At 39.8% G+C, this 14464-nt stretch overlaps 1 protein-coding gene across 1 annotated transcript; it reads right to left on the bottom strand.

The window, feature by feature from the left end:
* Window positions 1–1329: 1329 nt before the first annotated feature.
* On the bottom strand, window positions 1330–11782 carry parp10 (poly(ADP-ribose) polymerase family member 10). Its single transcript, XM_015054014.1, has 11 exons — window positions 11671–11782; window positions 9485–9660; window positions 8595–8837; window positions 8221–8451; window positions 6700–7712; window positions 6404–6616; window positions 5400–5526; window positions 4336–5328; window positions 2781–2914; window positions 2517–2691; window positions 1330–2427 (listed from the first exon to the last, which is right to left on the bottom strand). The coding sequence occupies exons 2-11, from the start codon at window positions 9657–9659 to the stop codon at window positions 2129–2131; spliced, it is 3603 nt and encodes a 1200-aa protein (XP_014909500.1). The 5' UTR covers window position 9660; window positions 11671–11782; the 3' UTR covers window positions 1330–2128.
* Between the last annotated feature and the right edge of the window lie 2682 nt (window positions 11783–14464).

Genomic DNA, 14464 nt, shown 5'->3' on the forward strand with positions numbered 1-14464 from the left:
ACAAGCAAAAAATTATAAACACACGTGAATGTTGTAGGTTATTGAATTTTTTTTTCATGTCTGTAATACCTGCTTTCTTACTTTTGTGCCAATGTACCTACAATAGAACCCTATAGCCCTGGCATACTTCTTAATATTCTGTATTCTGTTCCTTCGTTTTATGAATAATAATATAATAATAAAATCATATTCACAAAAGGATTTGTGAATATGATCTTCACCTTTTTCCCCTCCAGCTTTGGTGAAAATCACACTATACTTGTCCACTATTTCTAAGTGTACAACCAAAAATTTGAAGAATTTATTTAAAGAAAAATATTTAAAAATCAATTACCTATGCGTTTGAACTGATTGTTTTTGGTTACGTTTCTTTAAATACAAATTAACTGAAATAAATTATTACTTTTTTTCCTGTAAAAAAAGATAAATGTTCCCAGGTTTACATGTGTCCTGCCTTTTCCTCGAAATATAATGAACATAACTACTGCAAAATTGTGCAGATTTTGTCATGATAATGCTGCCATACTGAGGTGTCAAGTGGACCATGCACAAGTTTTTTACCCTGTGCGCAGTCCCAGCAGGGTTGCATTAACCCTGAGTGTACTTTTAGCAGTATTTTTTTTATGGTTTGGGAACCGACGGGCTGACCTGACACCCCCCATCACTTCCTCATTGTCCGACCGTGAAATCTGCCTCACTCTTCCTGAGCGTTGACTGCGACTGCGGGAAGGTTAAAGCAATGATTCTGTATCTCAATGTCTGACTTTTAAGACATTAGTGTATAAATCTCTGACATTCTCTCATTATTGTGACATTAGAAATATTTGTGATCCTTCTGAAAAACAAGAGAAGTTTGGTCTGATTCCATTCAGTGAGGGAAAAAAAGGTGGATATGTCTTTTTCTAGATTTACACATGTACGCACAAAACATTCTAATATATTTTATTACACTTTATTAAACAATAGTTTATAACTATTACTGTATGAAAACTTAACTTCAATTATTGAAGACTTCCTTTGCAAATGAGATGCTAAAGAAAAGTAAAACAGTGCTGAAAAAAAGTCCTCAGATTCTAATTTTAAGATTTTCATTAAAAATCAAGAGCTCTACAAGAACAAAAAAATATTCACTTGCATATTTAAAAAGTACAACTGAAATCTGAATTGCAGTCAGGGCATTCATCAAGAACAGTTAAAAACCTTAAACAGGCACTTTGAACGCTATAATTATCATCATGCCGATGGTGCTACAGTCAATACTGCAAAGTGGCCAACCGGAAGATTCACGGTACTGCTAATGTCACAAAAAAAAAAAAAAAAAAACACAGCTTGACTGACTTTGTTTTATTAAAATCAAGACATTCTTTCAGATTGCAGGTGAAAGATGCAAGAGCTCAGAAAGTTAGAACAGATTCCATCGCATAAAACTGCTGAAAAGCAAAAATTAGTGTCTTTATGGCAAAGATTCATCTTGACTGTGCTTGCCCTAAGCCAAACTGTCAGCCATTTTGTTAACATTGCAATCTCAATTTTTGGATTTTCTTTATGCTCAGTAGAATTGTGCTCAGAGATGCAGAAACATATAAAGAAAGAAAACTACTTAAAAAGTAGTATTTAAGACACTTAAACACTTGCACCAATTAAGCCCATTTCCCCCCAAGTGGACCTCCTACAAAGAGAAGCAAGTTCATTCTTGGATTTCAGTTTGGGTTCATTTATTTTCAACCTTTGTCATTGTTTTACTTTCATGCTCGTAGCGCAAAATGCGAGTAATGAATGACCCTGCTGAAAAGAAACCTGTTTATTCAAGTGAGCTGTGTCGGCATTGTCAGTTGAACAGTTCCCATGGAAACGGACTGAAATAAGTGCAAGGTTGCGTTAAAGATCAGACCATAATAAGCCACGGTGTGCAGAGGGGACATGTCCAGCATTGCATTATTACAAGTCTTTCAGTTTCAGCGACTTGGTGTTTTTTAAATCGTACATCGTTGAAACAATGAAGGCAAAAACAAGACAGGTTTCAGACTTGATAAAGGGTTGATTGTCACTGATTCAGCCTCCAAAACCAAGGCCATTTAAACATTAAAATGCACTTCTTAAATCATGGTAAACAACAAAAACACCCTGCTTAGCGGTAGATTCTCTGGCATGTGATGAGGTATTCTGGGAACGCCTGCGTGTCGTTGAAGATGACAAACATGGTGGGCTTGGTGATGTCGTCGGTCACGCTGTCGTATCGGAGGGGAATATTTCCCGTCTCCTTCAGCGGTGCGGTCTTCATCGAGTGGCAGCCTTTGGTGAAGTCTCCTGTTAGAACCTTGGAGGCGAATATAAACTTGTATCCATCGGCGTTTGGGGGCGAGTACTGATCCTGGACGGACAGAGCGGAGTTGACGGCGAAGTACACTCCCTGACCGTAGACCGTGGCTGTGCAGGGGAAAAGAAGATGATAAAAATACAGGGCATATGCGACCTTCAGGAACAGACATGCATCGCGGGAAAGGTTTGAGATATACCGTTCTTCCCGCAGAAGCTTCTGTTAAACCCATGAACACAGATCTCCTTCACGCTCCCCTCGCTCGTTCCGTGGTACAGAACCCGTTCGACTATCGGCTGAGTGGAATGCTGAAGTACGCTCGCCTTCTTCAGTTTGTACTGATTGTACAACAGTCGGTTCATGAGTTTTTCCACCTGGATGACCAAAACCCAACAAAAAAAAAAGAACCCTCTTTATTCCAGAAACGTCGCATAAATTTGCCACCAGGTGTCGTCTTCATCACCTGTATGATTCGGATTTTGCTGTGGTACTCTTGTATGGTGCTGTAGAAATTCTTCACTACTTCCTGGAACTCCTCGGACTCTTCGTCAATTTTGGTCGCATCAGGCAGGTGGGACAGGAGAGAATATTCCTCCTCTGTTATAAAAAGATTTAGGATGAAAATCAATCGCCGTTGTCACTTGGCAACAATGACATAAAGCTGGAAAAACTGACAAAAGGCAGGCAAGGACAACCAGATGGGTATTACAGTCAGCAATACAGCACATAAAATAAAAGGTAATAAAGTAATTATACCTCAAAGTATACATTTGTGTTTTTATTAGGCTACTTAAACTGTTTTAGTTACGTCGTTTCATCACTTTGTTCAAAATAGAAAACTAGCAGTACCAGTCTTCCTTTTATCATTCACTTTAACAACATTTTTATGTTTTTTGAAGGCAAAGTAATTTTTTTACTTACTTCAATGGAACAGTTTTCAAATCCCTAACATCAATCCAAAATTATATAAAAAAGCCCATAACATGCAACTCAAACCATCTACCATTAAACTGTTTTGACTACAGAGACACATAAAAACATCCCAATATTTCCAATCACTAAACGCAGCACACTCAAGAGTTAAGAGACTGTGCTGATACTTTCTACAGTGCAGACAACATTATGGAGAGTGGAAGACAAAAGTACTCATTTTCAGTCTATATAAGGTGTTTAAAAATTAAATCAGGGGAAGAACATGCAGCTACAGAGGATCCCCTGCCTATTCAGTATTCGCGGCCATTTCAATGGAACTTAATCAAAATTTGATCCTGAGGAGGAATGCTTCCTCACACGCCATTGGCTGGCGTTTTCAAACCAGCCAATCCAGTACTTTTTATTTTCCTTAGCACTGAGCAGAGATCAGGAAGACTGTAGATATTAGCTTATGTGATAGTGCCAAGATGGCTACAACTGTGTATATTAATGCATATTAAGGTATATTTGGTGTTTGAACAATTAGACTAGACAGTCATAAGCATTCATAGAAAGGGTGTCAAGAATTCATGAATGTCATCTATTCACGGGAGGCTCTGGACCCTAACCCTGTGAATACCGATGGTCCGTCCACTGTATCTAAAAGAAAACTGTCTTTACTATGGCATGTCGACAAGATGCCTGCAGTTCATTCAGGCTGCAGGACATTCAGAAGAAATGAGGAGGGTGGGAAGTTTTCCTTTGGTCAGACTGCCCCCAGGCAGCCGCAGCTACAATGTAGTAGCTTGGCATGCATGCATGTGTGTGAATGACTGAATAAAGTGTGAAGCACTTTGGGGTCCTCTGAACTTGATAAAGCACCATTTAAGTGCAGATATTATATCATTATTACCATACTTTCTTGGGGCTACCCAGACTAAAACTGCTGTTTTAGTAATGCTAGCTATGCTAACTTAGCTAATCACCACTATAAAATGCTAATACCAGTTTAAAAGGCCAACTCTCTCTCTCTTGACTCAAAGAAATGTTATATATATGTTTGGGTGTTGACTTGTCCTGACACCCCAACAATAGCACACAGTTACCTGGTACATCCTGGGTCACGTCCCCCAACTCCAGCAGCTTCCTGGAGATTTTCACCGACTTCCCAGAAGCAATGTTATATTCCTGCATCTTCTCAAAGTTGATAATGTGGGGTTGATTGTCGAACAAAATGTCAACTTTCTTAAGCTTCATCCTCCAGGCGTTCTCAATAAATACTATAGCGTCCGTAGAGTAAGCTTTTGCCTTCGAGGTGATCGGGTTGTGATGAACCCACTGAACAGTCTTCAGGATTTCTTTGTCTGATACGGCGTTAGAGATATTCTCCAGCAGCAGCTTCACGTCAGAAATCGCTGCGGTCACATAATCCTTAAACCCAGAAACGGCAATGATGGTTCCCTGAACCTGGACGTCCACCGCGTGCTTCCGCTTGATCACCTCCAAACACTTTGCGTGGTAATTGGTCATGTTTTTGACAGTCCTGTGCTCCACCTTCTCCTCGACCTGCCTCTGGTTCACCTTCTTGTTGAAAGCGATGTCGACCCGAATCAGGTCGCAGCTGTACCCGGCAAACACGTGGAGCTGAAGGGTGTTGGCCGCCTTCAGCGCGTTCTCGAAGGACAGATCGACGCTTTGCTGCCGAGCTACCTGCTGGCTGTTGCCTGAAGGACTATTGGAGTGTTCTTCTCGAGTCATTTTCTTGGAGAGCTCCAAGGCTTTTTGAAACTGTTCCTCTTCGTCCTGCTGGGACCACTGGTTCGCCTCCATAGAGTACTGGATGGCTAAGGAGAGCTGGGCCTCTTCCTCCAGGCTGCTGCCTAGAACTCCCTGAGACAGAAACGCACTCGGCACATTTTGATCAGATAAAGGCTGGGGGCTTTGGACGTCGGTCACGTCCTGATCCGCTAACGCACTCGGTTCCTCGGCCGTGTACAGATCTAAATTGTCCATGTCATCAAACTGGTCTGGAGCGGGCACCCCGTCTTCCTGGCGTTTATCGACGGTTGAGACGATTCTCTTGGCCTCCGCCAGAAGACCTGAAAGGAGGTGGACTGATTCAGTGATACCGTGGTGAAAGAAATGAGCTGGTGAGGAAGGAAGCTAGTACCTGTGTTTGTGGCTCCATTAGAGTCTGTCTGCATTGAGTCTGCCTTCAGCTCAGGGGCAGAGCCGTTCACACAACCCTTCTGAATGTTTTTCTGAGATAGCATCTTCCACGCACTTTCAAAAATGTCCTGGAACATAAAGGGAAATGTCAACTCATTTTCTCCTTCATCTTCATTAGCAGAATTTGATTCAGTCTGTATGATGTCTATGGAATAATCTGACTGTGTATGAATTGAATCTGTTTGGAAAATAAGAGTCAATGTAAAGCTATTAAAAAACCAGAGTAGAAACTGCAATTTTTGGTAAGCTGATACACCTCTTAGAACATCTTGGTCAGCCTCACTTTGATTTTTACCACAAAAACAGGACTGGCAAAGCTGCACCACGTCTGTATGTTGGTGTTTATTCAAAGAGAAATAATACAGCAAAGTATTATTTTGACTTTGCTGTCAAAATAATACGTGATATTTTTGCAATATCACAACTTTATTCTTGTTATCAAGAAAAAAAAAAGTGGTCTGGCTCAAATATTCCATCAAAGAGTTGACATCACTCTGAACCATGGAAACCCAATGATGGGGTTTCCATGGTTCAGATTGATGGGGGAAAAAATCCAGATTTTAAAAAAAAAATTGTCTTCAAAAACCAAAAATTTAAATTAATCAATAAAATCAATTGACTGCCCAGCCCCAGTTTGTGGTATTTAAAAAAATTGTCAATATTCCATTCAAGTTAAAAGAGGCGAAGTTTCAAAGCTTCTAATTTGCACTGAAAAAAAAAAAAACACTTTGCTGAAGGTGAGACTCATTCAGAAAACTGAGCAGTCTCTACATTCTGTACGCTGGAAGATGTTGCCTCAGGCTGGTAAAAAAAAAAAAAAGACTGCAGGCTCGTTAGAATGGATCAGAACCAGTAGAACCAGTCAGCTGAGAGAGTGGGGGGAAGCTTGGAGCTGCATAACTTGAAAAGCACGAGAGTTCAAAACGTTTTGCTTCATGGCGTTACCTGGTGCGGTAGTGGCTCCCAGGGGACGTACTTCAGGCTGATGTACACCTGAAACTTCGTCTCCATCTCGTTCAGAATGCTCCTGCACTCCTTCTCGTCTAAAAAGCGAGACACGCCCGGGACGTTCACAGTGATGATTCTGGTGCAGACCGACGACACCACGCCCTGCAGGACCTCCTCCGCCATTTGGCACGCAACCGCTTGACCGTGGATCTAGCGAATTCGCCAAAAACGGAAATGAAATATGAAACAATTTAGTTTTTCTAATTTACTGACGTTCTTGTTCCCCTACGTACCTTCAGCCCACAATTCTCTTCACCCTCCAGTGGAAAAATGGACACCTGATCCATGTCGGCCAGCAGCTGGTGACAGTGAATCTGGATGTACTTGAGCATGCCGGGCTCCATGGTGAGGAGCGCCTCCCTTTCGATGGGAGTGGTCAGAAACTGCATGATGGCGGCCTGCTTGTCGTTCTCCATGCCTTTCAGGGTCAGGATGTCTACGCTGCCGGGGCGCTCTGACGACTTTGTCGACATGTAGCCCAGAGTCTGCAGGAAGTCAGACCACTCCCTGCAGCACAGCAGCGCCTCCTGCTCCGACTCCAGAGGAACACTGAACTCACACACCTGGGATTTTAAAAAGATACCCGCCTGGTCGGCGACCTTTTTGCTCAGGGAGGTTACGGACACAGTCGAATCGGACACGACAAACAAAGCGGGCAGTCTCCTTTGAGTCAATGTTTGTAGTAAATGGTTCTTCACGTCTTCTCTTTCGAGGAACAGAGCCACCTCCGGACCGACGGTAAAACGAGTCTCTGCTATGCTCCCGAAAAAGCGTGAGATCAAGTCTTTTATCTGCTCCAGTTCCAGTTTGTTTGGTCCTGAAACATGAACGGTGTCGTCTTTGATTTGGATGCTAAAACTCGGATGAGCCTTTTGCACATCTTGTTGAATGTTGTTCTTTTGATACCAAGCAAGTTTTATTCGGTCTGTGACAGGGATATGGCACGAGTGTGCTTCTATTTCCACAGTTTGATCCTCCATGACTGCCTCCTCCACCTCCACAACGTTGGCAGCAGGTGGCTCCTGACTCCTGTGTGGCGTCCCAGCAGGGGGCGACGGCTCTGCATCAACTGGGAGCGGACTGGTCTGCATGTCCACATTTTCCACTTCCACCGAGTCAGTGTCTGTGACATCTTGGCTCTCAGTTACAGAGTCTTGTGTTGCAGGTTGAAGGAAGTCAAAGTAAGCCTTCACTACGAGTTCGGTGTCGTTCACTTTGTGTTGAAGACGTAGGACGCAGTCCACAGCTGACGAGAGAACACAGTAATTACATTTATACATCGAGTTACAGAGCTACTCATTCCACTTCAGTCTCTTCACTTTCTACCATCATATACAAGGTTTCCACAGGTTTCACAAACTCAAATTTAAGACTTTTTAATGCCATAAAGAATGGAATTTAAGCCCTGCATTGTGACAGAAATGTACAAAATAAAAATCAGAAATAATTAAATCGTACGGGTTGGTAACAGAAGTCAGCCAATGGTCAGGACGAACATCATCCAGTCAACTTTTGATACATTTCTAGTGAACCATGATGAACTTTAAAAAAGCTAACTAACTTTACCCCTGCTAGATAGCTAGCTAGCTGTAAAGCCAACCAGCAAAGGTAAATCTAGCTTGCTTTACCCTTGCTAGGTAGCTAGCTAGCATATTATAGCAGCTAGTTATCGCGCAATTCAATCTTTTGCCTGACACTATAGTTTTGTGAGAAAAAAATATAGTCACCAGAAGGTGACGCAGCGTACAACTTACACTCGTAATATGCAAAGGTCACCTTGGCCGTTCCCTCAGAGAGCATGGTGACCTCCTTCACCCGCTGGTTCCCGCCCCGCTCGCTCTCAAAGTACAACCTAAGCAGATCTGGTGAGGTGCCCGGGTGCATGTTCTCCAACAACACTGAGTCCGTTTGCTCAATCTGTTCCAGAGTTACCTCTGACCCATCCAATTTTCTCTTGGAGATCCTGGTCCTTAGAGTCTGGAAATCTAAAAATAACAACAAAAAAACAGAAGATGATTTAGTCATCCATAAAAAAGCAAAACAAAACAACAGGCCAGCTGCAGATGAGTTTTTTGTACGTGTCATCTCTGAATGTCTTCTGAACAGAGGTAAAATACTCTCATTTGACCTTTAGACAAGGGTTGGCTGAGATGGATGAGGACAAAGCCTTTTTCTGGAGACGGGATCAGAGTGTAGTCCGTCACTTTCAGGTCCATCATGTTTTCCACGTAGAGCTCTATCATCTCAGTGCTGGTGTAGGGGCTGACCCCCCGCAGCAGAAGCCTGCACCGGTCCTTCGATGGAGGCTTTCTTACGCTCAGCTCAGAGTTATGCACTACGTGATGCCCTTTCGACAGAACTCTGGCTGCAGCTGTCGACGGGATAAAAGCAGAAGGAAAAGAAATGAGCATACGGTAAGTGAGTAACAAATGTATACACTGCCTAAAGTCAAGTGGTTCTAGACGTGTGGACTACTAATGTTTAATGCTAATTAACTTATTAGAGAGAACAACTTATGTTTGCAAGTATTGTAGCGACTGGATGTTGCCACTGGCACAAACCACGAAGAAGACGACAACAGGAAGTAGTTAGAGGATAATGGCGCTGCATGCTTTTTAGTGACTTATCGTGTGTGATTTTAATTGCACTTCTTATTTAATAGATACACCACGCAATTGCAAAAACGCAGCATGATTGTGAAACTAGTGGCACCAATTGACTGGACCTCTGTTGAAGTAGTTCATGTTCAGTTTTACATCATAGAGGTTGGATTATGTAAAAACTAAAGCTGTTACCTAGTGTCTTTTTCAGGTGCAAAGTGATAAATATAAAAATATGTTAATTTGGAAAACCCTTTTTCAAGATCTGTCATTATTGTTTCAAGAATAAACTAAAATTGCACAAGAAAAGGAACATTTCAATGAGTGGCTCATGAATTTTGTACAGATTTTTTTTTGCACAGTTCTAGTGCTACCAATGGTGCAGTTGCCTGGAAACTCTGCTGGAAACTTCACTTGCCTTCTGCATCTTCGAAACGCAGCACGGCGCAGTTCTGCTTGATCTCCACGGACTCGAGCGGACCTCCTCCAGAGCGACGCTTGTTCTCAAAGTAGAGGTAGAGCAGTTCCTCGTCTATGTTTCCAGGAAGCTCCAGCACCTCCACCGTCCTGCCCTCCGGGTTGTTGCCAGACATCCTAAAAAAGAAAATAAAGAAACTAACAGTGTTTTCTCTCTGTATACTTGACATCAGAATTGTATATCGATACACACAGGTTTATGTTGTTACAAGAACTTCATTTTAATTTCATTTTTTCCATTTATAAACTTCATTTTCACTGAAGTTTCTGGACGCATTTCTCAGAAATATCTACACCACCAAAGTGACATGAGGTTAAGCATGTTGAAGGCTTTGAGACCAGTTGTCCTGGTAACCAACACTTGCATTAAACAAACTAAAAAACACCCTGAATTTTAGTCTTTAAAACTTTAGACACACGTAAACGGTTCTCTTACTATTGAATTAATCACTTATTGTGCGGTAATCATGATTTCCATTTTTCATTGTTTTAAAGGTCACAGCTGTAAAATGGATCAAATAGTCATTTCGCAAAATCAATGTGTACAAAATTGCAGTAGAAAAATGCCATGCATTAAGTTCTGTTATGTTATTAATATATTTGGCCCCCAGGTTGGACTTTGACCATCTTTTATACCCACATCTGATATTGATCTAATTGAGGGCACTGAGATGGTGAAGAAGAAAGAGACTGGCAATGAAAATGTGGGTTAATCATAAACAATATCTGCAATGTCATGTTTTCCAAATATCTAAGATAGTGCAGCAATGAAAGTTGGCTTTTCGACATGGAAAACAATCCTCAAAACGCTTGTTTTGCCACTGTTGTGCACTTTGAAGGTGAACTTACGAATTTAAAACTTTGCCTACTTTATAAAATAATTAATAGCTTGTGCTTATTTATTTTTATATATATATATATCCTACATATTCCACATAATAAAACATCGTTTGGGAAATTGTCAATTTTCTTTTACAGCTGTAAACTCAACAGAGTACAACTCTTATTGAGGCCACTGGAGAAGAAAAATATTGTTGCCATGGAGAAGTACATCCCTTCTATCCCTCCAGGAATACATTTTATGTTAATTTTGCATATTTAAAATTAAAAACTTGAATACTGCCTTAAGTCAAATTTGCCAGGGAAACAGACTGTAAGATTGTAACGATTTCCATAATTTATTTGGCAGAAATGTACTCATTAAATGTCATTTTATATATATATATATACAAATATATATATATAATTCTAATCCTACATCACATCTTGTCTGACTTAATTTCATGTATGGACTTTTTATCGTCTGTCGTGACTAAATAAATGTGTTTATGAAGGTGACAGGAGTTTTTTGGGTAAATAAATTATTGTTCTGCAACCTGTGAAGAAATGTTTTTATGCTACATTATTGTGACTACTTGTTAATAACTAAACTGACTGGATTTTCGTATATCTTACTGTTCAAACCACCAGAACACTGACTGCAGGTTGACAGTGGAAATTTTGCTAAAACCTGGTGTGATGCATGTGTTGCCTATATTTCACATTGTACTTTTCATTGTCACGGATAATATCTGTGTTGACCATCAGTGATTACAATCATGGAATAATGAGACGGGTTTAAAAATGCTAAGAACCTTCAGAAAATGTTTCACTTCACTTTCTACTCTACACGTTAAGTAGATGAGCAGATGTTTTCATTTATCTGAAATATTTCACTTCTTTTACTGCATCTAGGTTTTCCTTCCCGCCGCCAGTAATAAATCCAGCCATGGCCTACACTCTGCAGCAGGTTACTCAGCCTGACACTTACAGGAAGTCTCATCAGGAACATTGTTTCAGAGCCAAAATGCCACACTTCCACTTTAGCTTGTTATGCCGCCGCTAACAGCAATGGTGTGACGCACTTTTTAATTTAAATTGTAGTTTACCTAAAGTGTATACACTATGACTTAGCGCCGTCGTGTTACAAGCTTTAAAGTGAAAGCAGGAGCTCTTGTAGCTTCTAGAAACTAGCTTGAAGGCACTATAAAACACTGCGTGTTGCAGTTCTTTTCATAAAACGGCTACAAAATAAGGAAAGGTCATTTTCCAAAGGCGGGTAGGCGAACATTTTGGAGACTTTCTTACCTGTGCTACAAAGAAAACATTGACTTTCTTCAGACAGTGGTGCGCTTCCTTGTTTTGCTGCTTGTTGAACACTAATGGCGTCATCAGCCCGTCGCTGCGTATTAAAGGAGCGCCGCCAGTTTCTGAACTGCTTGTCACATAGTTGTTCAGACCTGAAGGAGAAACTCTGATATATGGATAAACTCACTGTAAAAGTATGGACTTCACGAAGTTTAACTTAATTTAAAGGTGTTTATTTATAAGAGTATTTTCCCCGTCACCCTCCCGCTCCCCAAAAAGTCGTTTTTATGTAAAATACAAGGCAAAAAGGTCAATTTTACAGGTGCATATCGATAAATTATCATTAAAAAGTTCATTTCTTTCAGTAATTTCAGAATGTTAGGAATTCAATTCAGAAGCTTAAATATATATATTTTAACTCCACACACAAAGATATATTCCCAGCGGGTTTTCTATGCTGTAAATGTTGATTTTTATGACTTAGCCACAGGGAAGCTCACAAGTTCTTAGAAAATAAGTGTTACATAAGACCAAAAAAGGGGGCTTTATAACAAAAATGGCAGCCTAGTGAAAACTGTCTGCAGAATTATATGTTCTACTCTTTTACATGAATTTTTGAATCAAACTCAGCTGTGTTTTATGTCCTACTTGCTTTTAAAAAAGATGTTTCTTAATTTAATCTATTTGCAGTTGTTCATTTTTGTTATTGTTGTAACCCTTTGAGGACATTTAGGAAATGTTTCCCAAGGGTTCCAGTGAGCTTAGTATTTGCTTATTGTTAATGTTTCCCATCATTTAAAAAATATAATCTGATGTTCTGAAGAAACCAGAAGATTGCATTGAATCTTCACAATCCTCCATTCCAAGAAAGTATGGCCGAGTGTTTGTTGTAAATTACGCCCTAAGAAATTCAGTTCTCAAACTGCTTTTATTGACTTTGATAATATAATTTTTTTATATGTGTATAAGGTTAATACAGCATATAATAATTATTTGTGCCTTGGCCTGAACAAGTTTACTACTGCTTGTATGTGTGTGAATTGGACTTAGTTTCCTTTGCTTACTGCTGAATACAAGGAAACTTATGGAACTTAAAACATGCTAAGTTTAAACTACAAAATATTACTTGTATTTTTATTAGCAACACCACAATATTGTATTTAAGTTAGATCGTGCAATTACAAATGTATGATAAATGGATTTTATTCTGTGTGGAAACTTTTTCATTCAAAAATGTCAATTCGTCAAATTATGTCCAATTATATTTATGTAATAAATAAAAATGCATCACAATTGGCAGGGATGAATCTTGCAAATAATTAATACCAACGTTTAAAAAGGAATGACTAAAGGAATCTGCAGTTGTACCAGCTGTACAGCCAAAAAGGGAAAACAAATATTTTAAGTGGGGGTACACTGAGAGAGAAATTGTGAAAGACTTTGGATTTATTTCCTAAAACGATATGTTATGGCCAACATTTATAGCATTTTAAACGAGTAGAAAGCATTTGGTGACAAAACTATTCATTAAAAACAAATAGCTCAGCACCAACGTGAATGTTGTGTGTTGTATTTATTCTCTCCGGGCACGGGCTTGTAAAATGTTTACCAGGGCCATAATAATTGGGCAGAATGAGACTCTTAACACTTGCATGCATTTTATAACCTTTTTAAAAGTTTATTGCACCTGAGGGGGATATTGACATTTTAAACACTGTCTTGTTTAGTTCGGGAGACTGCATTGCATTTAAAACACTCGTACATAAAAAATACAGAAAAGACCCTCCTGGCCTGAAACACGGAGACGTGGGGAAACACCTTCACACCCAATGGACGCCTCTGCGATTTATTAAGTTCAAGGTAAAAGTTCTACTTCTTTCGTGAACGGAACATTACTTTCTAACAGTAGCAATTTTTCCAATCTGAAACTGAAGTGGTGATGCTTTCAATATTACCTTTCATGCCCATGGCTTTCATACGCTGTTGCGTGGGCTGTATGTAGGACACATACAGCCCACCCTGCTTGAATCAAACTGTAGACGCTGCAGTTATGTGATGCGATTCTAAAGATACCAATGCACCTGTTTCAAGCCTCTTAAAGAGGATGCTCCTCTGTGGATTTAGCCCGTCTCATTGTCTTTTTCTCCTCTGTGACTTCCCATCAAAGCTATAATACTGTATGATATGAGGCTGTTTATTCTGTAGCTGGGTTTTTAATCAGGCGTGTTGCTATGGAATTCGGTATGTCATAGTGTCAAAAAAAAAAGTACAAGATCGTGAATAAAATTCCTGGAAAGTTATATTTTTTCCAATAAGTGAAATAATCTACCAGTGTAACTAGTACTTTTTAATCAATATTGACTGAAAACAATCTCCTGCATCCTGTTGAAAAGATACTTGGAAATGAGTTTTGTCTTATTATGCAAATATCTTAGTATCTTAGAAACTAGATCAAACATACTTGGTAAAATTTTGTGTTTTTTCAGCCTCCATCAATATCGCCACCAGAATTAGTTTTTCTAGAGAATCTATGGATGCTGTGCAGTGAATTGATTATAGATAATGTTTATTGTTTTATGTCTTTACAATCATCAAAAGCATGCAAGAAAAGTATGTGGACAATCCCTGGCTTGCAAATTATACCTTATGAAAACACAAAACCATTATAAATGTTTCATTAAGATAAACCAGAACTCAAAGAAACGGAAAAGACGTTAAAAATGCAGCTATAATTGTGGTAGTTAGTAACTGTGTCTCGGTCCAGATTTTTTTTTTTTTTGTCAGGTCATTGGTT

This window comes from Poecilia latipinna, unplaced genomic scaffold (assembly GCF_001443285.1).
Source record: "Poecilia latipinna isolate Pla-1442-1.1 unplaced genomic scaffold, P_latipinna-1.0 Scaffold1223, whole genome shotgun sequence".
Taxonomy (NCBI): Eukaryota; Metazoa; Chordata; class Actinopteri; order Cyprinodontiformes; family Poeciliidae; genus Poecilia; species Poecilia latipinna.

Coding starts and splice junctions, on each gene's coding strand:
- parp10 (XM_015054014.1), bottom strand. CDS start 9,659: ATGTCTGGCAACAACCCGGAGGGCAGGACGGTGGAGGTGCTGGAGCTT. Junction 8,452..8,594: donor CAGCCAACCCTTGTCTAAAG/GTCAAATGAGAG, acceptor TGTTATTTTTAG/ATTTCCAGACTCTAAGGACC. Junction 6,617..6,699: donor AAGAGAATTGTGGGCTGAAG/GTACGTAGGGGA, acceptor CGAATTCGCTAG/ATCCACGGTCAAGCGGTTGC.